Source organism: Miniopterus natalensis, chromosome 17 (assembly GCF_054644295.1).
Source record: "Miniopterus natalensis isolate mMinNat1 chromosome 17, mMinNat1.hap1, whole genome shotgun sequence".
Taxonomy (NCBI): domain Eukaryota; kingdom Metazoa; phylum Chordata; class Mammalia; order Chiroptera; family Miniopteridae; genus Miniopterus; species Miniopterus natalensis.
The window spans coordinates 38,808,939-38,835,710 of NC_142097.1; the positions used below are offsets into that span (position 1 = coordinate 38,808,939).

The window sequence follows — 26,772 nt, forward strand, 5'->3', positions numbered from 1 at the left end:
GTCTTAAATATTATTTCCAATGTTATGCAGCTAAAGCTTTCTCTCTTTTTTCCTTTGAAAAGTTTTATTGTTCCCATTTGGTCCAAGGCGTGGGAGAGGGCTCCAGGGTGGTTAAAAGGCTGCCTAGTGGTTGCAGGGAGAGGCTCAGATGGAAGCCGGACACCAGGGTAATGCGGGGTGTGGGAGCCCCCAAAAGTCTTTGGGCTCCGGAGGCTCCTAGTGGTGCTTGAGGGTGAGCCTTCCGAAGAGATACTCGCCCAGCCCAGCCTGCGGAGGTGAGTCAGGTGTCGCCCACCTTCTTGATGAGTGTCACCTGCTCACCCAGGAAGTGGTTCTCCAGGGAGTCACAGGGCTGAGGGTCTGCTCGGGTGGAATCCAGGGCCCGCAGATCCAACAGGGTCCTGGTTCAGGCTCTTCTCCAGGACCCTGGCGGCTTCCATGGCGTCCTGAGTTTCTCCCCACTCATCTTGGGAAGTGTTCAGCACGTCCTGGAAGGGGGCGCAGCCACATGCTGCTTTTGTAACTCTCGGGGGAAGTGGCCCAAGTCCTCCATCTCTCAGTGGAAACAGAAGCCCAGAGAAAGGTGAGTGCAGGAGGCCACAGATGCAGGCTGGCCAGCGGCTGACAGGGCCTCCACCTTGGGGGAATAATTCTGACGAATCTGGGGGCTCGTGGTTGCTCGGCAGTAAGGAGTTGTGCTCCAAAAAGGGTGTTGGCTGGTCTTGGAGGCCGAGGATGGCTGAGATGGTTCTGAAGGTGGGGACTGGAAAAGAGTTTGGAGGGTGGCTGGAGGCTGTAAATAAGGGCATCCCTGGGTCTGTTCTGTCTCAGATCCTGGGGACCATCCAAACTAATGCAATGGCTCTGTATTCGTCACAAAAATCAATGTGGCGATTCACTGGACAGTGTTAAATTTCATGGTTCAAGTCAGGGTTATATTTGTCCATTTGCTTTAAAATAAATTCATTTTCTACCATGAGAGCAAAGCACTAACAAATTAGCAGTCTAAAGGAATACCTAGAAATATGTATGGATGTCACAGACGTATTTTTTTTACCAAGGACTCAAAGGACAACCTGAAATTAGATGATTTCACCCACCAAGTCATCTTGGATAAATCCTGAAAAGAGCAGTAGTTCGTGCACACAGGACTATTCGTCTAGAACGAAATTAAGCTCAACAGAGACGGAGCGTGGGAGACGTTCATTGACTTCACTTCCGCCGAGTGACCTCTAAACCCGCTGCTGCCTACAAGGAGTTATCTTAGACCTCGGAGTTACTCCGAGGCCTGGGATTGCATTGTAATAATAACACAGCAGTAGGTCTGCTTTGCAAAAGAGAGAGGACGAGGTAAAAAGGAGGAGGCATCTGTTATTTCTAGCGAGTTAAGCCTTCTAAAAATATTTCTCTCTTGGTGACCGCTTGTTATTTCGACCCTTTGATCTTCCACTCTGCAGAGAGGACCTTCTAAACTCCGACCTCTCTCGTGTTTGCAAAAACGGCGATGATGCCAGGACCACGGAGGCAGAGGCTTTATTTTGCAGCCACAGCTTTTGGAGACAAGGGCCTGTGGTGAATAAAGAAGGAGACATTGTAATTAATCTTGCCAAGGCCGAACAGCTACACTTTCTTCATTTAAAAAAAAAAAAATTGTATTCATTCCACTGATTCTAAAAGAAACATACTTGCAGCTCGGCGAGCACGTCCTACTGTCTCCGCCGTGTTTAGTGTTTCAGTGAACTGTTGATTGATCCAAAGGAAAGGGGATTCTCTCAGCAGCCGGCCAGCCTTGCAGTCAATTTCACGTTAGTCAGACTGGTGTCTGGACCAGGCCCAGAGGACCTGGTGAGATTTTTTTAATGCCTGCGTGATTATAGAGCCTTGAAAGCCTAATTGCTTTCCAGGGGATTGTTTCATGAAAAATCACTGGGCTGAAGTCTGTTATAGAGTCAGGAGGCTCCAGCTCTGGATCATAAGGAAATTCTCATTTCTCTTCCCCTTCTTTCAGCTCCCTCTCCCCCCCTCTTATTTATGCTTTTTCTGATCTTAATGTTTCTTCTCATTCACGTTTTAATACAGTTTTATTGTGAGCTTATTTATTGCGATGCTCCTTCGGTCCTTCTGTGAACCTGCCTGGGTATAAATAACAAAATAGGTTCAAGCTGAGTGAGGATCTAGGGTGGCCGCAGGAAAAGGCGTCTGAAAAGATAAGAGGCCAGTCTGGAAAGATCAGTCTGTGTCGGGCACCGGGCAGGGACCCTGCGGATACAGCCCTCTGCCCCTTTCCCGGGCAGCCTCCACTGGGACCCTGGCAGCTCTCTGCCCAGCTCTTGGAAACGGGGCAAGGACCCTAATCCCATCCCCTGCTGCTGTCCCCTTGCTTCCGGGCCTGGCTCTGGTGTCTGCCGGTGTCCGCTCCGAGCGTTAACCCCACACGTCCTTGGTTTCAGTCCCGTTGTTGGCGTCAGAGCAGGTGCTGGCACCCTGCAGTCTCTCTAAAGCACACCCCGACCCGGTCGCAACCCTCCCTGGAGAGTCTTGCTTGCTCTCAGATGAAAACCCAAGTTCGTCCGCTTGGCTCAAGGCCCTGGTTTACACCCCAGGTCTACCTCTTCCTAGCTACATGCCTGGGGCAGGTTAACCATCTCTGTGCCTCAGGCTCCTCATCTGTAAAATGGGTGCAACAACAGAACCTACCCCCGGAGATTCTAAGTGAGTTAACACATGTAAAACGGAGTTAATACGTAACACACGAGAACAGTCGTGTGTTAGCCTTATTGGTATGAACTCTTCAGACTCATCCCTTGCCAGTTCTCCTCACACGGTTTCTGGTTCCGCCTGTCCTGAGTCCATTTCAGTTTCCCAAATGCCCCGCCTGCAGCCTGCTCCCTCTTACCTATAGGTGATTTGCACAAGTTTCCTCTCTCTGAAAAGTGTCCCCCCCTCCCCCCCAAAGCTTCCTCATTCTTACCTCAGCCCAGATGCCGCCTCCTCTGGGAAGCCATCCCTGACTCCTCTCCACTCTCCCTCCCCCATGTGTATTTCTGTGTCCCCCTAGAGACCAGGGACTGTGTGTGTGTGGCTCACTCTTGTAGGAACTATCACAGTTCCTGGTGGCACAGATCCACACTGAACTGTTATTGAATGGATGGATGGTTGCCCTGGCCAACTCAAAGTACCCTGTAGACGAGAAAATGTAGGCGTCAGAAAGACGCAAATCTGAAATAAGATGACACCGTCAAGTTCCAACCCCGCAAAGACAAAGCAGGAGCGACTCAAGCGGTTTCTGCCAGTTTCCACTTGGTGGCGCCACTTTAGCTGGTAACTAGCAATACCCACCCGCCCCTCCCAGGGTCAGTGTCAAATTATGGGAGTGTTTCCAGAATCCGTGCTTTTGCCTAAAATGCTAACACACCTTCTATATCTGATGAGGGCTGGATGTGGAGAAACATCCATGAGCATAGGTCCCCTTGATGGCAGATCAGAAGGGTCATCTTGGTTTCCAGTGTCCCACCTGTGCTGTGAATTGCCCTGACCCTTCAGTTCTCCATCTTTTGGTAACATCCGCCGCCTCCTCCAGACACCTGCTTCCCTTGGCTTTTGCGAGCCCCATTCTCTCCAGGTTTGTTGCCTTTTTTTAACTGTTCCTTCTGGAATTCCTTCTTCCCTTTACCTTCTCAAGCTGCCTTTCTTCCCTTTTCTTCTCTCCCAGCCCCCTCTACCAGGAGGGATTTAATTCACACCAAGGCTTTGTAATGAACAAGCTGATGATGTCAAATCCCATAGTTCTCTCCTGAACTTCCAACCAGCAAGCAACTCTACAGCCCCTCAAACTCAAAATATTCCAAACTGAACCTGGTACCGTCCCACCCCCCCTTGCTGCGCCTCCTGTAATCTCTGATTCCGTGGTTGGCAGAAGACTTTGAGTAAAGCAGATTACCCTCCATAATGTGGGTGGGCCTCACCCAATCAGTTGAAGGCCTTACGCAAAAGAGTTGAGGTTCCTCGAGGAAGGAGTTCTGCCTCCAGACTTCACTTGAACTCCAGGCGGCAACATCAACCCTTCCCTGGGTTTCTAGCCTGCTGGGGTGCCCTGCAGATTTCAGCTTTGCCGACATCCCAAATCACATGAACCAATTCCTTAAAATAAATTTCTTTCTCGATATATACATGTTCCATTGGTTATGTTTCTCTGGAGAACCTAAGACTGCTCTTTGTCTCTCTTGTTGAACGTTGTGGATTTACATATGCTATTTCAGATGAAGACATGTTTTGGGGGTAGATATTTTTACTTGGAGATTCTTTTACTATTAGACCCAAGATGGCCACTCTTCTGTTTTTGTGGTTGATATTTTCAGTTATGCTTGAGATAAACACCCATTCTCTGGTTAGATAAGCATTTGTCAGGGAGGAAAGCAGGAAGCCTTTTGGTATTTGCACGCATTGGCATGGGACAGAGTTAGGTTTGAAACCACAACCTTGGGGCCCACAGGCAGCATAAATCCTCAGCTCCCCTGCACACCACAAATAGGTGTTGATAGTCTGAAGAGTTCCCCTAGGAAATCTCAAATATTCCGCCTGTCCTTTGCCAATGGGAACTTGAAGCATAAGAAACACTAAGAAAGGAGCCACCAAAGTATTCCCTTGTTTTATGTTTTGGTTCTTAGTTCTACTTCTGCTTACCAAATGCACCGCTGACGTTTGTTTTTCAAATTGTGTGCCATTGTTTCACAAACATTATAACAGCAACTAAGGACTTTTGTTTTAAAGAGAAAATTTTACTTACAACCCCACTCCCCTAGAAACTTACTTTGTTGAGCTTTCCAAGGACACAGGCTAAATGATAGGCCCACAGACCTGGGAATCAAGGGCGGAAGGCGGCTGGGGAAGGGGAGATCACTGAAGCTGGACAGTGGAACCAATGATCGCTGCGGAAATGCCATTTACAAGTTGCTATTCTCACAATGACCCAGGGGCACCGGGGGAGCATTCATACCATTTGGAAACGGCCGAAGGCTGTATGGTTTTTCAGAACAGCTGTCTCCATGAACTCCTCCCCAGGCTCAGCTATCGACTGCCCAAGTCCCTTTTTGTCTTTTAAAGCCCAGCATAGGAGGATTTGGCAGCTAGAACAAGGTTGAGCACAACTCACACAGGAAATGGCCCGTGGCTGGACTGGCGCCCGAATGCGGCTGAATGGGCACAAGCACACCCGGGCCTTAGCAAGGAAGCAGCTGTCACTCAAAGCACCCCGTTCAATGTCATCGGCTGTGTGTTTCCTTGCTCTAAGTGTCTTCGCAGTCTTAGGAAGGTAACACTAATGGTGGGACGCAGTAAACTCTGCCTTAACCTTGTAGGTTCTGTAGGAAGGGGGAGGAAACGTAGGAAGCAAACTAGTATTAACTTATGTACTCCACTCTGAGCTGGGAGCTTTATTTATATACATATGCTGCAAAGGAGAGTGATTCAGACCACTGACTGTGCAGCCTTGGGTACGTCACTTAACTCTTCCGTGCCTCATGTTCCTTCTGTAACAATAACAGTGATAACAATACCTACGTCACAGACTTATTACAAGGATTAAATTAATTATTATGTGTAAGGCACTTAGAACAGTGCCAGGAACGTGTAAGTGCTATGTACGTGTTTGCTATTATTTTCTTTACTAGGTAATTTTAACAGAGCCCTGCTTACCCTTTTATGATTGAGGAAACTGAGGCTCATGGAGATTAAGTCAATTACCGGAGATGGCAGAGCCTGAAGCCAAACTCAGATTTATCCCACTGAACTGTTTTCTTCTTAGAACAGGACCGGGCCTGCTCAATGCTATCGAATTCCCTCTCCTGCTTGCCAGCTCAGGGTTCAGTTTATTAGCTGTCCTTTGTACCGACAAGGGTGAAATCCTATATGACTCAGGTTCTGTCTTTAATCCCCCCCATTCCACCCATCCCTGGCAAAAAGCCAATGGTCAACATGTGGGGGGCAAGGGGTGGTGGAAGGAGAAACTTCCCTCCTACAGGCCCCGCTCCCAGTAGGCATAAATCTGATGTGGCCTATGCTTCCTCTATCAGAAAGCAGGGGACAACTATAACTAAATAAAATATCCCAATGAGCAGGACTCTTATTACAGCCTGATGGAGCTCGGGGAGCAGTGGGCCTCCCAGATCAGTGCTGTCCAACAGAAATATTATACCAGTCACGTATGTAATTAAAATTTTTCTAATAGCTACATTAGAAAAGCAAAAAAAAAAAAAAGGGTGAAATTAATTTTAATCATATTGAACCTAAAAGATTCCAAAATATTACCATTTCCACCTGGAATCAATATAAAAATTATTAGCGAGATAGTGTATGTGTTAAGTTTAAACCCGTTGTGTTTACACATACAGCCCTGCAGCCACACACCGTCCGAGTACGACAGGGACCAGCCAGACTCAAGGGCCTTCTGTACTCGTTCAGCGACTTGACACAAAACGCCCCCCTGCTCCCCCCTCCTCTTCCACCAGGGGCAGACCCTCCGATGGGAGACAGATGGCTGAAGGAGCAAGACCGCCCCTCCTCCCCCAGTCACCCTCCGTGAGCAGTGTTTGCGAGCAGCTGGGATTTTTTGTGTGGCCGCCGAGCGTTTGTGCCAATTTGCGCGTTTCGCGTGCTTCTCACCGCGCGGGGCTGGGCGCGACGCTGGGGGCGCACTTCGGGCTCCAGCAGCACGCAGGCCAATCTGGACCCTGGCAAAACCCTCTCCGGGGTCTTGTGCCCGTGGGGACGGTGTGGCCTCCGCTGACGACAGCGCCCCCGGAGGGGACGGCGGACACTCGGTAGGGCTCAGGTTTCCTGGACCGGACGGCCGGCCGGGGCCCGGAGGCGCGCGGCGCGCTCGGCGGGGGCAGGATGCGCGGCCGGGGCGTGTGCATCCCGGGCACCCGCCCGCGCCCGGCCCGCGGGGCAGCTGCCTCCCAAGTGCGGGGGCCGCCGCCTCCTCGGGGCTTGGAGCCGGCACGACTCTCCCCGCCGGGGCCCCGCGTCCTCCCCCTGCAGGGGCCGCGGGGCGGAGTCGCCCACCTGTCATCCGAGACGCCCCACGTGGGGGCGGGGGCGGGGGTTGGAGGCAGGGAGAAAAGGCCGAGGCGGCGGGGGAGGCGGCGGAGAGAGCGGGTGGGAGAGAGGAGAGGAGGAGGGGAGGCGAGCTCCCGAGAGCCCCGCGGAGAGGGAGCGACGGGCGGCAGGAGGAAGAAAGGGCACCTGCAGCATCCGGAGAGGCGCAGGTGAGGAGGGACAGGTGATCGGGGCGGAAGCGCCGGGCCAGAAAGAGTGGGAAAAGGAGAGGAGGCGGGAGTGAGCAAAGGGCTGCGGATGACGGAGAAGGTGAGATGGAAAAGGAGCCGAAGGAGCAAGATTCTGGGGTGCTGAGGAGCGCAGGTCTTTCTAGGAGCGGCCGCAGAGAAGGTGGGGCCGCCGCGCCTTTAAGGTTGTCACGGCGACGGCTCTGGCCAGAGCGAGGCGCATTGACGTCAGCAACCGAGCGCTGATTGGCTGCGGCTGGGTCGTTTCCGGTGGGGCCGCCGCGGAGCCGCTATCGCAGAGTGAATCCGGGCTGGGAGGGAAGCGCTGAGAGAGTTCAGCCCGCCGCAGACTCGCTGCCGCAGCCCCGCGCTCGCCTCCGCCCGTCCCCAGGTAAGTGCGCTCGACGAGGGGCCCCGGCGCGGCGAGCTTCGCCGCCCCGCCGCCCGTTTTGGGGCGCTGGACCGATCCAAGATGGCGTCACGGGGAGCGACCTGCAGCGGGACGGCCGCACCCCCTGCCCCTCCCCGGCCCCGGCGGGCGCCTCCTCGCAGGCCTCAAGCCCCGGGCCGCGCCTGCGACCCCGATTCTGCACCTCCGAGGCCCCGAGGCCGCCGGGACGTGCGCTGCGGTGCCGGGCTGCGCGGCCGCCCCGCCCCCATCCCCCGGCCGCGCGCTCCCCCCACCCCGCGTTGCTCAGGCCCCCGGCCCTTCGCGGCCTTCGCCGGCCCTCGGCGGCCTACGCGCCCCGCGGCCGCCGCCTCCGCTCCCGCGCGCCGTGGCCGCCCCGCTCGCCTTCCCTCGATTCCTGAAGGACAACAGCTCGGTTTTTACCGGCATCGGCCGTGGTTTTCCTCGGCGTTTCTGGCCGATCTTTGAGACCCGACAGCTCTTGTTTTCCTCTCTCCTGTCTCCTCCAGTAACCGCTTTTCCTCCTTGCCCCGATTACCCCCCCCCCCCCCACGATTTTAGCCTGGCTCCTGAATTTCCTTTTGTCCCGTTTCACCTCCCTCCCTTTCCAGGTTTGTTTTTCTCTCCCGCCCCCCCCCGAGGCCTCCCCGCCACCACGGTGGCCTTCCGACTAGACCAGGATGAAGGACCTGCCTCCCTTCTTCGTTCTGTGGCCATGACTGTGGCCTAAGTGAAGTGAAGGGCACTCTCCCGTCCTTCCTCTCGAAAATGCGCGGTACCTGTTAACCCCTGCGGCTCGGCGCAGGTGTGATGCCAAAAGGCTTAACGTCTTGAGAGGTTCCCAAAGGGCTGGTCTTTTCCGGGGAGGGAGGGCTGCTGACTCTCCCGGCGACTCCGGGGGAGGGTTCCCGGCTGGCCTGGGGGGGCGCAGCCCGAGTCAGCGAGAGCCCCTCAGAGTGTCTCCAGTGTTTCCTAGCGTGTGATCCTCTTGAAACTGAATTTCCAAACGGAGGAACCTGAGTGTAGAGACAAAGCAGGTGAACATTTTAAAGTATTGAAACAATTTTTGGAGGGAGAAGCTAAATTGTTGGGCTCTTTAGACTAAGTACAGGTACAGAGTCGGTCTAAATATATTCCGTTAAAAATATTAAAGCCATGAAATTTGGAGATTCAGGGGCGCTCACCTGTGACTACATCATCTCCGGGCATTTTTGTTTGTTAATGTGCCGCCTTATTACCAGGGTACTTTTTTTTGGTCATTTGAATACATTACTTTGTTTCGAACAAAAAGCAGTTTCATCCCTTAGACCCAGTTCTCATTAATCTTTGTATGATTTCTCTGGTCAACTTGAATACATGTATTGATATTCCTAAAAAAAATGTCTGAATGTTTTGAAGCATAAAAGATCTGGTTTATCATTGTTCTTGGTGGCCGTCAGTATTATTAGAAATGCATAAAATTCTGCTGAAGGGTATTCTCAGTTCATATGATTGACCTGAAGAAGAGTCTGGTATAAATCCATCCTCAAGTAAATTATCTTTCTTTTTTTTTTTAACTGTTTATTTCTGAAGTAACAGCATCTGTGGCCTTTAATGTATGTTATCAGAGAGCTGTGTACGTTTTCATGGTCTCTTAATTAATATGCTCTTTATTGATCCTTATGAAAGTTGCCTGTATGACATAAGTAATAGTATAGCCCTTTAATTCTTTATTCTGGTATTTCTTTCTGCATTTACATGTACAGTTTCATCTCAGTAGTTTTGTGTGCATTATATTTGGAAAAGTCTGATTAGTGTTGAATTTAGTTGCCGAGCAGGCCTTGCTTTTATCTTTTAATCTTAATTGTTCAGTAATTAGGAGTTAGAAGGAAAACAGTTTATGACTCTGTTGTTAAGTTACTAAGCTTTTAATTCCAAGGTACGGTTAGCTGCCTGTTGTTACATCTCTATTTTACTTCACATTGAGATATTTTGAATCCTCTAAAATTCGTTAAATGCAGTTTATCTATTGAATCTTTATGTAAGTTTAAAATTTCTTATTTTAATATTTTCTGTCCAGATGAAGAAAATGTTTTGACATTTTCCTGTCCAAATCTTTTATAGTTTACTTGGTAAGATTTTTTTTTTTTTTTTTTCTATTAAGGTTTTTATCTCTTACCAGTGGATTAAGTGTGTTATCATTTAGGGTTGGAATCTGGTAAGAGTCTGGAATAAAAGGTTTCTTTAAAAACTCATCTGGGGTTCTTTTTGTGCTTTAAATTTTTTGATTACGCTAGTAGTTGGCTGATCAGATCCTTTGCCCCAGTGGTTTGCTGGCTGACATTAGGACAGTCCCTTGAGATAGGAGTTTTGTACAGGGAACGTCAGACGTTCTTCATTGTGCTTCCTTGCTTTCACTTAGAGCCCGCTTGTGTGCTCTTGTAATTCTTTGTCCTGTTTACCATTTACACACTTCTCACGTTATAATTTTTTTTGCAAGGGGAGTACTGAATGAAATTCCCTTAGGGCCTGACTCCTCATCAGCCAGCCTCTGCAGGGGATAGTGGCTCATACTTCCTCCCTTGAGCTAAGGTTATTGCCTCTTACTGTTGCTGCCTGCAGAGTCTAGATCCTGCAGTGGACACTGAATGAAACACTTCTTTAGAAGAATGCTACTTCTTTGCTTATCTTACTATTTCCAAGCTCTCTTCTCTCTTGAAAAAAATCAACTTTGGGAGGAAAAAAATCACAAAACCCTTGTGAATCGGTACTAATTAATTTAAGTCAAAGGCCAAATCGGCATTTGCTCTTCATAGTTTACACAAGCACATGTGTGGTTTTTCTTGTAGAAAACAAGAACCATGGCATCTGGCAGCTCTGCAGCCACCGAGGAGGAGCGCAGTCTCCGGGAATGTGAGCTCTACGTGCAGAAGCACAACATTCAGGCCCTGCTGAAGGATTCCATTGTGCAGTTGTGCACTGCGCGACCCGAGAGACCCATGGAATTCCTCAGGGAATACTTTGAGAGGCTGGAGAAGGTAAAAATAAATGTGGGGAGATGATGAGAAGACCCTGACAATTGTTAAATGTAATTCTGTAGATTGTCACTAATTTGTATCTTTTGGAAGAAATGGAATTCTGACCAAATAAGAAGTCTAAAATACAATTTCAAAAGAAAATGCAGTTAAGGCATTGGTAATTTTTAACTTTGCCATTAGTAGGCTTTGTCAGAAAACAAACCTGTAAGCTAAGTTTACTTGGTAAAATAACCAACTAGATACAAGTGATCAGAAGTAGCACACACTTGTATGGAGTGAGAAATTCTAACATACTTGAAAGCAGTTAATGGTTTTCTGTCCCTCAGCAAAGCAAGTAACCTTAATAAGCCTTATCCCACCTTTAAAACCAAGGTAATGAAACACTTGAGCCTAGCCTGTGACTGGTATATCAGAACTTCCAAATTAGTGAAGTCCACTTTTTGTAGAATACATCTCAGATGAACTGACTGTAGAGCAGAGATCAAGGTTGATGGGCGTCAGAATTGTACTTTATTTACAATTCTGGTCAGGACTTATTTTCTCTTAAAAAAAACTTAAACCAGTTTTTATTCTTCATTTTTCATCCCCACTGAGTGTAGATCAGTGTGACCAAAGCATATGTATATGTTTTTCTGAGCAAAATTATAATATTGCGTCAGAGACAATGCTTTAGTCAGTTCCCTCAAGGAACTATGAATGAGGAAGCCTGGATTGCTGAGAGTTTTGAGCAGTTGGTTTGATTTGCTTCTGTAAGTAAGTTTGTGAGATAAATTTATAGCTTTTTTTCTGCATATTGAAGTTTTGGTATGGTTCATAATGTTTATGAACCAGTTAAGGGGTGTATCTCAGGTACATGATCATTACCTAATTGTATAATGGGAATATTTCTAGTAAATCCCATTGATTTGGACAGTTTTTTTTGTTTGTTTTGTTTTTTTAGAGCAGAAGGGAGTGGGGGGGGGGGAGAGAGAGAGAAAAACATGGATATGAGAGAGAGACGTTGATTGGTTGCCTCTCGCACGTGCCCAGGGGCAGGGGATCAAACCTGCAACACAGGCACTTGCCCTTGACAGGGAATTGAACCCAAGACCCTAGGTTCGAAGGCCGATGCTCCAACCTCTGATCTAAACCTGCAAGGGTGATTTGGACAGTTTCTTAATCAGCATAATTTATTAGTAAAACAATCTTTATACTAAGGTTTAAAAAACGTTTGGCTCAATGATCAGGCATTTTCTGCTGTTTTCTTGAAAAGCTGTTTGTTAAAATTGGTGTTTAGTACCATTATTTAGAATAATTAAAAATAACAAGAGTAACAACCAGTTCCTATGAATTGGAATTGTTGTAGAAAGTCTGTTTTTTTGTGTGTGTGGCTTTTTTTTTTTAAATCCTCACCCAAGGATATGTTTTATTGATTTTCCTTTTTGAGAGAGAGAGGGAAACATCAATGTGAGAGAAACATCAATTGGTTGCCTCCCATACTTGCCCTGACCGGGGATCAAAACCCACAACCTTTTGGCATACAGGTTGACACTCCAACCAACTGAGCCCCTGGCCAGGGCATGGTTTTCTCTTTTTTAAGCTATGCTGCTCAAACAGTGAAATACTTTAGAGCTAGGCTGCTATGGGTGTCTCTATTTCTCGATAAAGTGGGTTCCTGGAGATCTGATTCTGAAATGGGTCACTGTAAGGTGATTCCTCTTCTCTTTGTACATCAGTAGAAACCATCAGATAAGAGGATGAGGCTGGTGAGATATTACATGTCTTTTTATAGGGAGTGTTGAATGTATGGTGCTAGTTTCAAAGCCTGTACTTATAGCACTGATTAAGCACTATCGGGGAAGGCAAGGCATCATTATTAGTTTCTTTGCAGGTGGGATTTTTAGATTTAAAAATCTAAAAATTAGTTTCTTTGCAGGTTGGTTTCTTTAACTCTTAGTGAAAAGTCACAACTTAACAAGCTTTCCCTATAACGCAAGGGTCTTTGTTCACTTGCATACGTTTCTTTAGCCAGGACTTTCAAGTAAGTAGATTTTCAACTTTTTAACAGGTCAGTTCTATTCGTTAAGTGTTAGGTTTATATGCCTGAAAATACAGTCACATTCTTGTCACCTCCTTCCTTGTGTTAAGCAGGGGTCATGTTTCTGGTATCCTCAACTACTCAGTGCACCAAAAGCTCTCACAGATGGTCCATTGAAAGCTTCTGCATTTTACCTTAGACCGTCGTCTGGAATTTAAGTTCCCTTTTATGCATATATTTGAACCATGCGTGTCTGACAGATTAGAGGAATTTTAATTAGCTATGAACATTGTGTGTCTGCTATGTGCCAAGTACTATGTGAAGCACTTTATGTACATACATACTCTTTTCAGATGTGTGAGGTGATTGTCACCATTTTATAGAGGTAGCAGGTAAAACGAAGAGTGATTAAGTAACTTGGTTATGATTATACAGTGTAATAGTTTTTGTTGCAGCAACATATAACCCTCAACTTTCAGTGGCTTATACAAAAGACCTTTCTTATTTCTCAGTCATAGGCAGCTCTTCTGAGCTCAGCACACCTTGTCTTCTTGACTCCACATGTGATATTCTGGGGCTGAGTGGAAGGAGCAGCCCCTGTTAGAGCATGCTGCTGTCAAGGCAGAGAGGGGACAGAAACTCGGGCATAGAGCCAGACCATACACGCAGACATGGTATGGCATGTCCACTTACTGTCCATGGTCAAAGCAAGTCATAAGGTTAAGTCCCAAGTCACTGGGGAGGCAACTTCACCTATAGGGGAGAATGGATGGGAAGGGAAGGGAGGGAACAAATAACTGTGAAAACATTAAGTGGTCCGGACAGAATCTGAACATAAATCAGTAGAACGTAATGCTGTTAACCAGTACATAGCCTGGAGCGGGCGCGGTTTTAATATATGAAAGAAGTGAAGCAGAAAGAAGACTGACAGAACGACCACAACAAGAACAAGGATAATTGGAAATCGATCCTGATAATGGCCCCGAGTCATCGAGATCAGGGTATGTCCGACTGCTGTTCAAGATGAGAGCCTGTGCAGCGCTGTCAAAGTCAATGCGTGTGGTGCTTCAGAGTTATCTCAAACATTCAGTTAGATGGAATAGTTCCAAACGAAATGTTATTTGTGAAATTAGTGAAATTTTTGTGAAATTCTGATGACAAATTTAGGGGGTGGAATTTGTTTTCATATATACTCTTAAACTTTAGACTTTGGGGAGACTTGAGTTTTATAGTTGAGTGTTAATATGGAATCAGAAAACCTTACCAGAATGAAAATGAAGTGAGTTTTCTAAAAATGTATTTTTAAAAAATTGGTTACATATTTGCATATGGTTCAAAATTCCGCAGATACAGAAGGGCATAACAGTAAAAAGTCTTCTCTCTGTTGTCTTCCTTGAGTGCAACCACTGTTCCATAGGCATGTGGGCGTTGTAGACAAATTCACATATAAAAGTGCTGCTTATTCTTTTCAGACACATGTGGCATCTCATTGTATAGATACACTATAATTTATTTAAAATCCTTCTGTTAACGACCATTTTGGTTGTTTCCAGTGTTCATACTAAAAACTGATATAGTGAATAATTTTGTATATATGTTATTTCACATATATACATATCTTAGAATAAACTAGAAATAGAATGACTTATTTGGTCAAGAAGTAAAGCATTTGTAATCAGATATGTAAGTATATTAAATCTATCTTTGTTACAGGTTTTTCCTATTGTATATTTTCTTAACTGAAAATTAGAAAATCCAGAGAAATGAGAAAAATAAAGCAAACCCTGTCCTTCCACAAAAGAAAAGTGTAAAAATCAGGCATGACTCTGCCAGTAGAAATGAATGCTGTTAATACCTTGATGCTTATTGTCCTGGACATTTTTTGCTGCGTGTATGTAGCTCTTTTATTTGTCTTGATGCCAAAATCAGGGCTGAGTACCATGAAAGAGAAAAAAAGTAGGCACCTCCTTAATTTTATTTTTACCAAAAAGGTTTCTGAAATCATCAGTAAATGCGGCAACTTCATTCTGAATGTGAAAGGTGGCTTAGGGAAGGAATGTAGAATGAGGCAGGTGAGGAAGTGGTGGGTAACGTGTGTCAACAGTCTTCGTTTGTATCAGGCACAATAAACATGCTTTGCTGCAGACCTGAGGAATTTCTTTTTAAGGCTCTCGATAAGAGTGTTAAAATAGTTCATCTCAGTTTTTATATGAATTAGTTTGACAAGGTGTCTTTAAAAGCAGGGAAACTTTTTAAAATTTAACTTCAAGTGTAAACACTGATAATAGTGACGAATGCTTGTAGCTCTGCCGGGAGAAGCATTGTTGGATTTGATCTAATTTCCATTTTTGGTTACTGTCACATAATTTCATCATTTGTTTTTCTCTGAGACTCTGGCTAAAACTGAATTCCATGGGCTCAAGACTCTCCTCTGTTGCTTTCTGTTTCCCTTGCTTAACGTAGCCTTGGCATGCAGACCTAGAGATGCTTGTTGACTGAGTGAAGTAACCCAGTCATCTGGACACTCTTGGGTCACTTTGCTTTGCCTGAGCATGTTCTTCTTTGGGGGAAGGGGCGTCTCATGCTGTCTGCACAGCATACTAAAAACCTAGTCCCCAGGATTTTGTTTTGCAGTTTATTGCTGGTGTGTGTGTTACAAGTCCTTGTTGTCAGTGTGTTGCTATGATACATATCTAGTTTTTACCTGCATGTTCTGTGTCCTTGTACTAATGGCTTTTGCCCATTAGTAAGTACAGCACCTATTGTCACCTGAGAAAGAGTCTTTCAGAACATTCTTTTCAAACTCCATTCCATTTTTTTGCATTTGGAATTGCTTTTCCCCTTAACTTTTACACTGGTGATAGAGGAAGGGGTTTGAAACGACTTGCTGCAATGTGCGCGTACCAGCTTTACATCCTGAAAGGTCTCATTTATAAGTGCACACTTTTCCAGGAGGAGGCCAGGCAGATGCAGAACCCGCAGAAAGCGAGCACTCGTGGGGACTCACGCGAGGACGAAGTCTCCCCTCCTCCACCCAACCCAGCGGTGAAAGGCCGCAGGCGCCGGGGCGCCATCAGCGCCGAGGTCTACACTGAGGAAGACGCTGCATCCTATGTCAGAAAGGTAGCTTTGGTGTCTAAATACTTGGGGTGGTGTTTTCGAGACCCGCATGGTGGTGGTGGTTCCTTGGATGAAGGCACGCAGAGTTTGGAACAGTGAAACACCAACAGGATAGATTGTGTTCCATCCCGTGTACTTCTGGGGTGCGGGGGCAGACTCCCGTGGCAACACGCCATCAGAGAAGACCGCAGGAGTGATTGTAAAACGGAATAATGCGTTTGGGGAGTTTTCTTTTCCATGACGATGATCACAGTAGATGGAAGCAGTACTCGTTTACTTCTCTTGAGTCATGGTGTCAGGTTTTTGACATCCTGTCATTCATGCTGTGGCCTCTGACCTTTTATTTTACTAGTTTCATCCTAATTGGATCTTCCTGAGAACCCACCTGCCGTTTCAGGTTATACTAGTGGCTTAAAGGGGGAGGAGAATCGTCCTGGCAAGAGGCTTGTGGAACTAAGAGTACACAATCACAGCTTAAAAAATGACAATCATAAAATGTCTAGTTTGCCTAGAATAATGACCTTGGTCAAGGTGTTTTTTGGTTTGTTTCTTTAGCTGTTGACTGGGAACCAAATACCAGCCTTTAAATACAGGTCTGGTTGTAGACAAGGGGATTAACTAGTCAATATTTGTTGAGTACTTTGTGGACTAAAGGTAGTATGTGTATGTTATGTTGAAAATACTTAGAGCAGTCTTGTTTAAATACCGCGATGCAGCTTGTCATTTACTTGATATGCAGGTTGCAAGCATGAAATGTTTTTGGTTTACGCAATCATCATTCCACCTATTCTTTTCTAGGTTATACCGAAAGATTACAAGACAATGGCTGCTTTAGCCAAGGCCATTGAAAAGAATGTGCTGTTTTCACATCTTGATGATAACGAGAGAAGGTAGGTGTAGGTTCTTTGTTACCCTGCTTTCCTGTACAGCTGTGGTCCCAAACCAGCCTCATCATTGTTGCACATGTTAACATTCATTACTCAACTGATGATAATCCCTGCTGAAAATCTAGGAGCTTGAATCTTAAGGTTAATGTTTGAAATCCACAGAAGAGGTGTGTGAAACGTAACACGAGGTCTTCTGTCCCTTGCAGTGATATTTTTGATGCCATGTTTCCACTTTCCTTTATTGCTGGAGAGACCGTTATTCAGCAAGGTAAGGGCTGCTGCTTTTGTGGCATGCAGTATTATTTTGGGGGAGGAGCCGAGGCTGTAGGAATTTTAAAATATCGAAGTTTATTTTCCTCTTTCAGCCCACCAGTTTACTTACGTTGTACTACTGAATTTTTGTTTCTTTAGAAAATTAGAATTGGATGAACTAAAAGACACATTTTCTCGAAAGGACTACTATTTCCCTACCATCTGACACAATTTTGTTTATAGTAACTGTTAAAGGAAATTCCTGCATTTTTATTTTGAATGTATGGGATTTCAGAATCATATTATCTTTTATATTATTACTAACCACTTATAAAGTAGGAAATAAGCAAAACTATTTTCTTCATTGTGTAGCTTATCTGTTTATGAGGTTTTATATCTTCTTGTGATATGTATCTTTTAGCTCACATGTCCTCACGTGGATCTAATCTTTTGGGTCCTTCCTCTCCTTTTGCCTTTCTTATGTACTCTTGATTTTTCATAGGTCTTTACAATCCATGTATTTTTCCATTTGTGACAGTCTGATATTTTGTTACTTACTAGTTGGGTTGGTTCTTGTTTTGCTGTTATAGATGATAGGCAGTCATTATTTTTGTACACATATATGTTTGTTTTTTAAATTACTTTTCAGAGGTATTTTTTCTTAATGAGATGACTGAAAATTTGATCAATTTTATGATTTTTAAAATATATTGCTGGACTTTTTGCCCCCTGAAAGATGGCGTTAATTTATAACATGCTCCCTTCTCTTATAGTAATACTGTAAATAAGTTTATTATTTTACATTAATTTGATAGTTTCTTTAATTTGTAAAATGTTTCTATCTCTTTTACTTTCCTTTAGGTGATGAAGGGGATAACTTCTATGTGATTGATCAAGGAGAGATGGATGTAAGATTTAATAAGAACAAAAATATGTTGATAATCTTAAAAGTCAATGTATTGATATTTATTGCTTCTGAGAGTTTCTCAAAGGCTGTTACAGCTCTTGCATGTCAAATTCCATCAATACCTTTGCCATATATTTTAGTGACAGAATTTTTTAAAGGTCTTTTCCTTTAGGTAGGCAAGTAATTCAGAACTTTTGCTGGAGTAATGGTTAAGTCGTGCGTGTGTGCTATGGAGTAAGACGAGTGTAAGGGAGACCCTTAGACCCAGTCATTAGTTATGAGACTTGGTACAACTTCCTTGATTCTGTAAGTTTTGTTTACAAAAGAAATGGGGATGCTCATGGCATTGTTCTCATAGGATTATTAGGAAATTCAGTGCCTTGTGCAAGTAAACTGCTTATTAAATAAGCAAAGTGCTCAGTACAGTGCTCTACAAATGCATGTGGGTTTATTAATGCTTAGTTCACCTTCCTGCCCTGATCATCAGCACAGAGTGCCTTTTTCTTACCGTGATTAAACCAGGTAAAAGGTAAATCAGACATGCTGAACTTACTTAACTCGTCAGAAGTCAAGTACTTTGCTGTGTACTGAAAACAGTATATTCTATTTAAAACAAAGTTCAGAATTCTTTCCCCTGGAAAAGGTTTACGGGTTTTTAATACTTAGGTGTTTGTGTACAATTCTTTGTGATTTGCATTTTAGGTCTATGTCAACAATGAATGGGCAACCAGTGTTGGGGAAGGAGGGAGCTTTGGCGAACTTGCTTTGATTTATGGGACACCTCGAGCAGCCACTGTCAAAGCTAAGACAAATGTGAAATTGTGGGGAATTGACCGAGACAGCTATAGAAGAATCCTTATGGTAAGACCATGGGTTTTGTAGCGTGATGTAGACTGCCCGTCTATGTAACTAATGTTTAAATTGAATAATATCACCAAATTTTAAAATGAGAATGTTACTTTTAATGATTGAATGCTTTGCATTAAGCCCAATTTCGCATCATTCATTGTACCATTTGAGACAGTTATCTTTTAGAACAAACATTTGGCCAGGAATAACGTGGAAACAAATGTGTATATGGAATGGTCGCTCGTGTTTGGGACTCTGTCCATTTGCTGATAGGCACATCTTCACTTACCTAATCTTGACACGTCACAGATAGTCCGATAGGTGCTGCTTCTAAATGCATAGTTACTTAAGGCCATTCACAAGTAATCAGCTTCCTTAAACTGAAAGTCGGTTATTGGTAATGCAGATGTCATATTCCCTCTCACTGTAGGAATAAAGAAAATAATAAAACCATCGGAACATTCTACTGACATAGGCAGACTTTTTGAGAACTCTGTGACAAATTTAGAGTAGCTTTGAATGTTTCATTAGTCATCTTGAATGGTTTTCTAGATTTGTGCAGTTACATGTACTTTGAACATTTTCTGTATTTGGGGCATGGGTATGTGTGTATGTATATCAATATAAGTATATAAATCGCCATGGCAATTTATTGTGTAAGGCATGTTTATTAGAGGGGACTGTGCCTCTTTTTTCCTTGTAGATAGAATCAGCAAACTTTGCAGATAAGACAACTTGGTTAAGTATGGGGCTATGGCCCTTTTTGGGGGGTGGGGAGGGTGGGCTGTAAGTGGTAGCAGTTTTATTCTGTGGAGGATTGGGGTTATGAGGAAGGATCCTGAACTGGAAATGTTTTTAGCTATAGTCACAGATATTATTTCTTGGGGTTTTTTGTTTTTTTTTTTGAAGAGCTGATTATTTGCTTTTTTGGCATTTCACTAATTGGTGGTGTGAGGAACTACCTTTGGCCATGTACTTGGTGTTTTTTTAGGAGCAAGTAGCTGAGAGGTTTTTATTGAGCTAAACAGGGCCTTACGATCTTCGACATGAAGAAAAATAATCATGCATCAAGCAGCAGCAGCAAGCTCTGATTTCTCTCTCTCTCTTAATTTACTTGAAACTTAGTAGTTATTATTTCATAGCATTATTTGATAATCACACATTTTTTTGACATGACGTTTGTTACTCTTTTTATAGGGAAGCACTCTGAGAAAGCGGAAGATGTACGAGGAGTTCCTTAGTAAAGTGTCTATTCTTGGTGAGTTTTGGAAGATTGCATGGAGAATTAAGTTGAAGTGTTAACAGTACTTGAGTAGGATCTATTGTATTTCATAAAAACTACTCTAGTTATCAGCTCAGTTTTTCCTAATAGTAATGTAAAACACACGGGTACAGAGGGTCAAGTTTGACTAAGAATTAACCTTAAAGCGTGCTTAATTGGCTAGGATATGACAGACCTCTCCGTTAGAAAGATTGGGCCTGGGAAAAGCTTTCTGGGATTCTGTGCTACTTATTTCTCCTGGAGAGATGAAAAGGCTAAAAGTGTCCTGACTCTGCACATTTACATTCTGACTATTGACGATGTGACTCCTGTCTCTGTTGCTCCATCGCGAGTTGATTAGTTAAGGGAAGTATTTCCAAGAATGCATTTCCTCTGAAGAAAGATTAGGTGTCATTTGCTTTCTCTGAAAAATGCTAGAAGTTTTGTTGACACTTTGGAGATATGTGTATGTACTGTTAGAACCTGCTCTTCATTGAGAGGGAAAAGGTAGGATTTCGTCTGCCATTGTTCTGTTAGGTGAATTGATGCCCCCCATTTCTCCTTTCTCTGAAACGGTTACATTTGCTTAATGTCTTGGGTGTTAACTTTTATTCGAAAGCCAAACTATTTTCTAGTTCTTGTTGATTTAATAAATTAATTCAGCAGAGGATTTAAATAGATAATATTTCTGTGAACCTCTGGAATAATAAGGATGGTGACACTATTACTTTTGTGTTCTGTAATCGCACGTTTGATTTGCATTGATGGCAGTCTTTAGGAATACATAATGATTACTTTTTTGATTCCTTTACCATTGGGTGCAGTTGGTCTAAATTAACCTGGCTGCTGGGGCTGCTGAAGTAAGGATCTGAGGGTTTTCTGTGAGTAATGGGAGGTCTTGCCGATACTAGAGATAATTGAAGACAGGCGCCATGCTTAATCTGAGACACTGTTGGAGTGTTGAGTGGGCATGGCTGTATGGTTGATTCTCTTTATACTTTCTGTTCTGAAATTTTTAGCAGTACCAAATAATGTGGAGAAATTCTTTTGATTCTTGCTTTTCAGAATCTTTGGACAAGTGGGAACGTCTCACAGTAGCTGATGCATTGGAACCAGTCCAGTTTGAAGATGGGCAGAAGATTGTGGTGCAAGGAGAACCAGGGGATGAGTTCTTCATCATTCTGGAGGTAAAAGGCTCTGCATTGATACTTTAAGAAGTTGTGCACTATAAGAGAGAAAAAAGGCGCAATTCTCATGCACACCCTTAGATATAGAGACTGACAGTTTTATTTAAAAATTGCCTTTCACTTTGAAAAGCTGGTGTTTGGCTTTCTGACAGACCCCTACATTTTAAATGCATTTGAGTCAGAATTCCGGAAGGGCTCTTCATGAAGTAGTATCCAGATTCTGAACTACTGAAGTTAATCTTCCTTATGTAAGCCAAAAAACTATTTAGCATAACAAACTATAATGATTCTGCACCATCTTTGTTAAAATCATGTGTTTGGGCTAATTGGCAACCAAGGATCAAAGGCAAGGGTTTACATTCTAAAAGCTACTGTGTTTTATATCTTCACAACCCATGGAAATGCATATAGCAGGTACTCTTGACTGACAAGTAGATCCAAAAGAAGATTTTCTACGAAAGTGGCTCTGTAGATGCTAATTGTTTTTTTTAACCTGGGGGTGGGGTGGAGGGACCTAGGGACTCTTTCTGTAAAGGGCAAGATGGTCAGTAACTCAGGCTTTGTGAGCCCTAGAGTTTCTGTTGTGAAGACTTAACTCTATTATAGAGCAAAAGCAGTATAGACACTGTTAATGAGTTGTGTGGTTCCTATGAAGTTTACCTATAAAAACAGATAGTAAGCTTGGATCACCCCTTCCTGCCTCCTCTAGTTTGCTAACCTGTGTCAACCCTCCAAGTTACCCAAGTACCTTAGCTTGATGACAAGGGCCCCCTAGCAGGGGCTGCTGGGTAAGTAGGAAGTAAGCTCATGTAGTTACTGTCTTCTGTCAGCTTTTGTCATATGAACACAGGTTTTGCAATAACCGTGGAATCCCCCCACCCCAGGAGCTAAAATTAAATAGTAAGTTAAAGTGTCACCTGCATTTGAAAATGTTTGTTGTGCTTTTTGGTGATTTTATCATAGGGGTCAGCTGCTGTGCTCCAACGCAGGTCAGAAAATGAAGAGTTTGTTGAAGTGGGAAGATTGGGGCCTTCGGATTATTTTGGTATGTAGATTTCCTCAAAATAAATATGTAGTTTTTTTAATCACCTTTAAGTGCAGTACTGTAGTCTCATATTTTCTCTTTTCTTCTCCTGAATTTTATTTTTTAATTGCAGTCTTTAAGTACAGATGTGATGTGGCCTGTACTGAGTTATTAAGAGAAATACATATTTGTTTTTGCTTTCTCAGAAGTGCACTTCTAAGAAAATGCTTCCTGTAGAAGTCAGCCTTCTCTTACTCCTCTCTCTCCCTCCTCCAGGTGAAATAGCACTCCTGATGAATCGTCCCCGTGCGGCCACAGTGGTGGCTCGGGGCCCTTTGAAGTGCGTCAAGCTGGACCGACCTAGATTTGAACGTGTTCTTGGCCCGTGCTCAGATATCCTCAAACGAAACATCCAGCAGTACAACAGTTTCGTGTCGCTGTCTGTCTGAAATCTGCCTCCTGTGCCTCCCTTTTCTCCCCCCCAGTCATGCCTCACTCTCGCACACTGCTTTCTTTTCCCTACTCGCAGCACCACGTGGCCACTGGCATCGCAGCTTCTTGTCTGTTTATATTAAAGTTGCTTTATTGCACCGTTTTTCATTTGGAGCATTAACTGAATGCTCTCACACAGTTAAATAAATAGAGAGTTCTTCGGAGACCGTGCTGTTACTGCTTCTCTTTGTGCAGTGTTAGTTCCCACCTGGGCAGTCTGTGCCTTGCTTTTTGGTGAGGGCAGATCCTTGCACCAAGTGAATTACCATAGAGTGATGATGTAACAGTGCAAGGTTTTTTTTTAAGTAACATAATTTTCCAGTTATCATAAGCATATTTTAGATTGTGGCCATATGTGCTATATTTCTTTATAGAATAAATGATTTCTCATTAAGCTCTAAGGATTAGGAAAAATGGATGTAGAAAAATCTTAGAAAGATATTTGCCTGTGTTTAAAGTAGATTAAGGGTGGGAAAATGCCCATTTTTGCTAATTATCAGATGGATATGATCTGTTACATTTTTTTCTTCTCTTTTTAACCCGAAGTTTTGTCAGGCTAATTTGCCTGGTATTGGTTATATCTTGTTACTGTTTCCTCTCCAGTTCTGAAATAGGTGTGGCCACCTAGACCTACCTGTAGAGTTTGAGACTAAGTTATAGGCTTACACATTGATTATGATTTAACTCCATCTGCCTCATCTCTCAATGTCTGAATAGACCCTTATTTATCCAGCTAGTGCCAAATATTGATCATCAGATGCTGAATTGAGAAGAATTATTGGAGGTCTACACTCTTGGTTACTAACTTAGAGCTCTTGGTTAGTGCACATTTCTCCGTTGACTCCAGGATAATCTCCTGTGCTCATTAACACTGATGCCAGGAGACTGGATTTGCTGGGAATAGACCGAATGTATGGAGCAAATGTCATAACAAGCATGGGGGTGATGTTGCTAAAGGGAGAAAGGCCAGGTGAACAGAGTTCATTGTTAGGAACATTGCCCCACTAAATTCATTGGGGCGGGAGATTTGGGAAGAAGTTTTTTACTTTGGTTTGCCCTTCCCTCCTTTTTACATCAACTAGAATTTACTGTGGGTTGGGGGTGGGGTAGGATATGTCTGTGTTTCAAATTGGTCTAAAAGGCCATCCTGCTGAAAAGTTCTGCTTTCTATCTAGCACTTCTCTTGCAGATGTTGATTTTTAAAGTCAGCTTGTGTTTTGAGTCTTAACTGTCTTTCAGTATTTTCCAGCCTTATCAACCTTGTGTGTTCCATTATTCCACAGTGCACCAATGAAACCCAACAGTTTATTTTTATTATGTTATTTTTTTTAAACAAAATCTCACAGTTCCATAATGTAGGCACTTTTTTCATTTTGATTTGTATGTAACGCAGGGTTCTCTCTGGGAGTGACTGCAAGCATTTTTCTATTTGTATGCGACTGGCTCTGGGTACTAATCCCCTCTCCTGTCCTTTCCCAGGCCATTTAAATTGGTTGTGGTAGATTTTTTTCAGAGATTTCAACAGTTTTTAGGTTGTTACTAAGTTTGGAGTATAAATCTGGGAAAGAGGTTTTATTTACATTTTAGTGTGAGATAGAAAGCCACCTTGTTAACAAATTTTTTATGTTTCAAAATAATCTATATTAAATGAGGGTTTTCTGATCTATATGTTGTGTTTAGCTACCTTTTTATATTTAAAAAATTAAAAATAAAAATTATGTTATTAGCGTAAAGCTTGATTTGATCTTTGTTTAAATGCCAAAACTGTACTTCAGTGAATTATTTAGAATGCCATAAATTACAGTTTCATATATGTATATAATCACGTTCATGTATATTTAGATACATATAATGCTTCCTAAATGAGTTTTTCTCTTAAATCATTTGGCTTGCTGTTTACTCCCTTTTGTAGTTTTTAATCTAAGAAACTTTTAAGTCTAAATTTAAAAATTATCACATTTAAAGCTTTATCTTTGTGCAGTCTGAGTATACGTGAGATATCATGATTGGCGTAACTTGTCTTAGCTGATAATCAGGACTTTAGAAGTCGTCATTTCTGGGCTTGGTAAGTGAATCTCTCAGATCTGTTGTTGCTCTAGAAAGTATAGATGGCCAAAGGACCATTTTGTATTGTTTCCTGGTTACTAGTCTGATACTGTGTGTGCTAATATACTCTATTCTTTTTGTTATGGATTGTCTTAACGGTAGGTCAAGTAATAAAAACAGATTAAATAATTTAAATTCTTAAGTGAATCAGTTTTTCTTCCCTTTGTCCTTCTGTTCTCTTCTCCCTCCCCTCCCCCTGGAATCTCCCAGTCTGGTGGGCAAGAGTGAAAATCGAAAGTGAATTATGGGATTAGTGTTTGGAAAGAGTCATATGTTTGTTTTCAATGGTTTCCAAGTCAGCTTGTCAGAGAATGAATCTGAAAACTTTTCTTACAGGGTAATTGAGATACAGCAGATCCGCTCACAGAGTAGTGGAAGGAAAAGATTAAATCAGAAGCTAGAGATTTCCTGTTTATTGAGGGCTGGTTCTCTGGCTTTGGAATTTTCCCAGAGAAAAAAACATTATTTCTGGACCAGCATACTCTCTGGTTTAAATTTAACAGCAACTTAGATATTGAGGTATGTTTATATATTTTGCATGTCTAAAGTCTTCTGTCTCAGGAGTGAGATAATTAAGTTGTACTCATTATCGGTTAATTTCCTTACATCCAGTGAGTTGGAGATAATGTATTCTAGATCACCCTTTAATTTGCACTGCTTTGTAACGTCTTGTCCAGACTCAGTAATCCCTTCCCTCAACTCACTGGAGTGGAACCTTTAGAGTTACAACAGAATACAACTAAAAATGTTCCTAGGTTGCCCTTGCCGGTATGGCTTGGTTGGTTGAGCGTCCTCTCGTGCACCAAAAGGTCACTGGTTTGATTCCCCGTCAAGGCGCATGCCAGGGTTGCAGGCTCCATCCTCACTAGGGAGTCTGCAGGAGGCAGCTGGTTGATGTTTCCCTCTCACATTGATGTTCCTCTCCCTCTCTCTAAAATCAATAAAAACATTAAAAAAAAATGTTCCTAGGTTGTACTGCTTATAGTTTAATTCTCTAAAACACTGGCTCATATAGAACTGTTTTTTGTTTTTTAATGACTTAAATAACATTTTAAAATTGAAGTAGCATGATGTCAGTTTTCCTAAAGCTGCTGTATCTCCAACCACAAATTAATAGCTGAACCCTCTTTGTAAAACAATCTTGAGGGGCAGTGGCTAGGTCACCATTTAGTACATCCCCGAAGGTAGCTATCATAACAGTTACCAGTAAAGGCTGTCAGTAGGAAGGTTTAAAAGGGGGAATCATTGGTCTCTCTTCTTACCCTACAGAACTTGTACGTAGAAATCAGTATTGTTGTGGACCTATCAAGTTAGAATTTGCTTACCGGCATAAGTTCAGAGCTGTGACTCTATTCCATTGTCACTACCACAGCTACTAATGAGTACAAGATTTTCATTTTGTGAAAGTTCTGTCAATTTAGATTGTGTAGCTTTGTGATTTTAAAAGTCACCACTAGATGGAGAGCTTTTTTGTTAATCTTTGTTAATCTCAAAGTTACAGTTCTCATTCACAGATACCGTATTTGCCTATTTGCTGAGATTTATTTGTAACCCCAGAATCAGAACTCGCAGCCCTTCACAGTCATTTCCAGACATAAGTGGCAAAGAGTGAGTCTCCCAGCATGCACGAGCCCAGCTCCAGTTGAGCAAGGCGACTCTCCGCCTTTCGTTTGGCGTTCATACTGTGATCAGACATCCTTTTCCTGGTCTGTTTAGTTCCACTTTTTTTGCATTTTTGTGCTTTCTGTTGGTGATTTCACTGTTTAAAATGGCCCCCAAGTGTAGGGCTGAAGTGCTGGCCAGCGTTTCTAAGGGCAAGAGGGATGAAAGTTAAATGTTTTAAACAAGCTTCTTTCAGGCGTGAGACACACAAGTTGTGTTAAAGAAACCTTAGTATATACTGTTGATTCATTAACACACGTGAAACAAGATTATGTATTGATTGGGCGACAGAAATGTAA

At 43.3% G+C, this 26,772-nt stretch overlaps 1 protein-coding gene across 2 annotated transcripts; it reads left to right on the forward strand.

The window, feature by feature from the left end:
- The first annotated feature begins 7,191 nt into the window (after positions 1 to 7,191).
- Positions 7,192 to 24,946, forward strand: PRKAR1A (protein kinase cAMP-dependent type I regulatory subunit alpha). Of its 2 annotated transcripts, none has more exons than XM_016201477.2 (11): positions 7,192 to 7,265; positions 10,521 to 10,709; positions 15,679 to 15,849; positions 16,645 to 16,736; positions 16,940 to 17,001; positions 17,847 to 17,893; positions 18,595 to 18,753; positions 19,939 to 19,999; positions 21,068 to 21,189; positions 22,153 to 22,234; positions 22,490 to 24,946. In XM_016201477.2, the coding sequence occupies exons 2-11, from the start codon at positions 10,533 to 10,535 to the stop codon at positions 22,660 to 22,662; spliced, it is 1,146 nt and encodes a 381-aa protein (XP_016056963.1). In that variant the 5' UTR covers positions 7,192 to 7,265; positions 10,521 to 10,532; the 3' UTR covers positions 22,663 to 24,946. The 2 variants fall into 2 exon arrangements, with proteins under 2 accessions (XP_016056963.1, XP_016056962.1); XM_016201476.2 differs by lacking the exon at positions 7,192 to 7,265 and adding an exon at positions 7,569 to 7,674.
- The last annotated feature ends 1,826 nt before the right edge of the window (positions 24,947 to 26,772 follow it).

Bases quoted from the DNA above. Each gene is read 5' to 3' on its own strand.
- PRKAR1A (XM_016201477.2), top strand. From the start codon at position 10,533: ATGGCATCTGGCAGCTCTGCAGCCACCGAGGAGGAGCGCAGTCTCCGG. The intron at 10,710-15,678 runs GTAAAAATAAAT...ACACTTTTCCAG, and splicing joins ACTTTGAGAGGCTGGAGAAG to GAGGAGGCCAGGCAGATGCA. The intron at 17,894-18,594 runs GTAAGATTTAAT...TTTGCATTTTAG, and splicing joins TTGATCAAGGAGAGATGGAT to GTCTATGTCAACAATGAATG.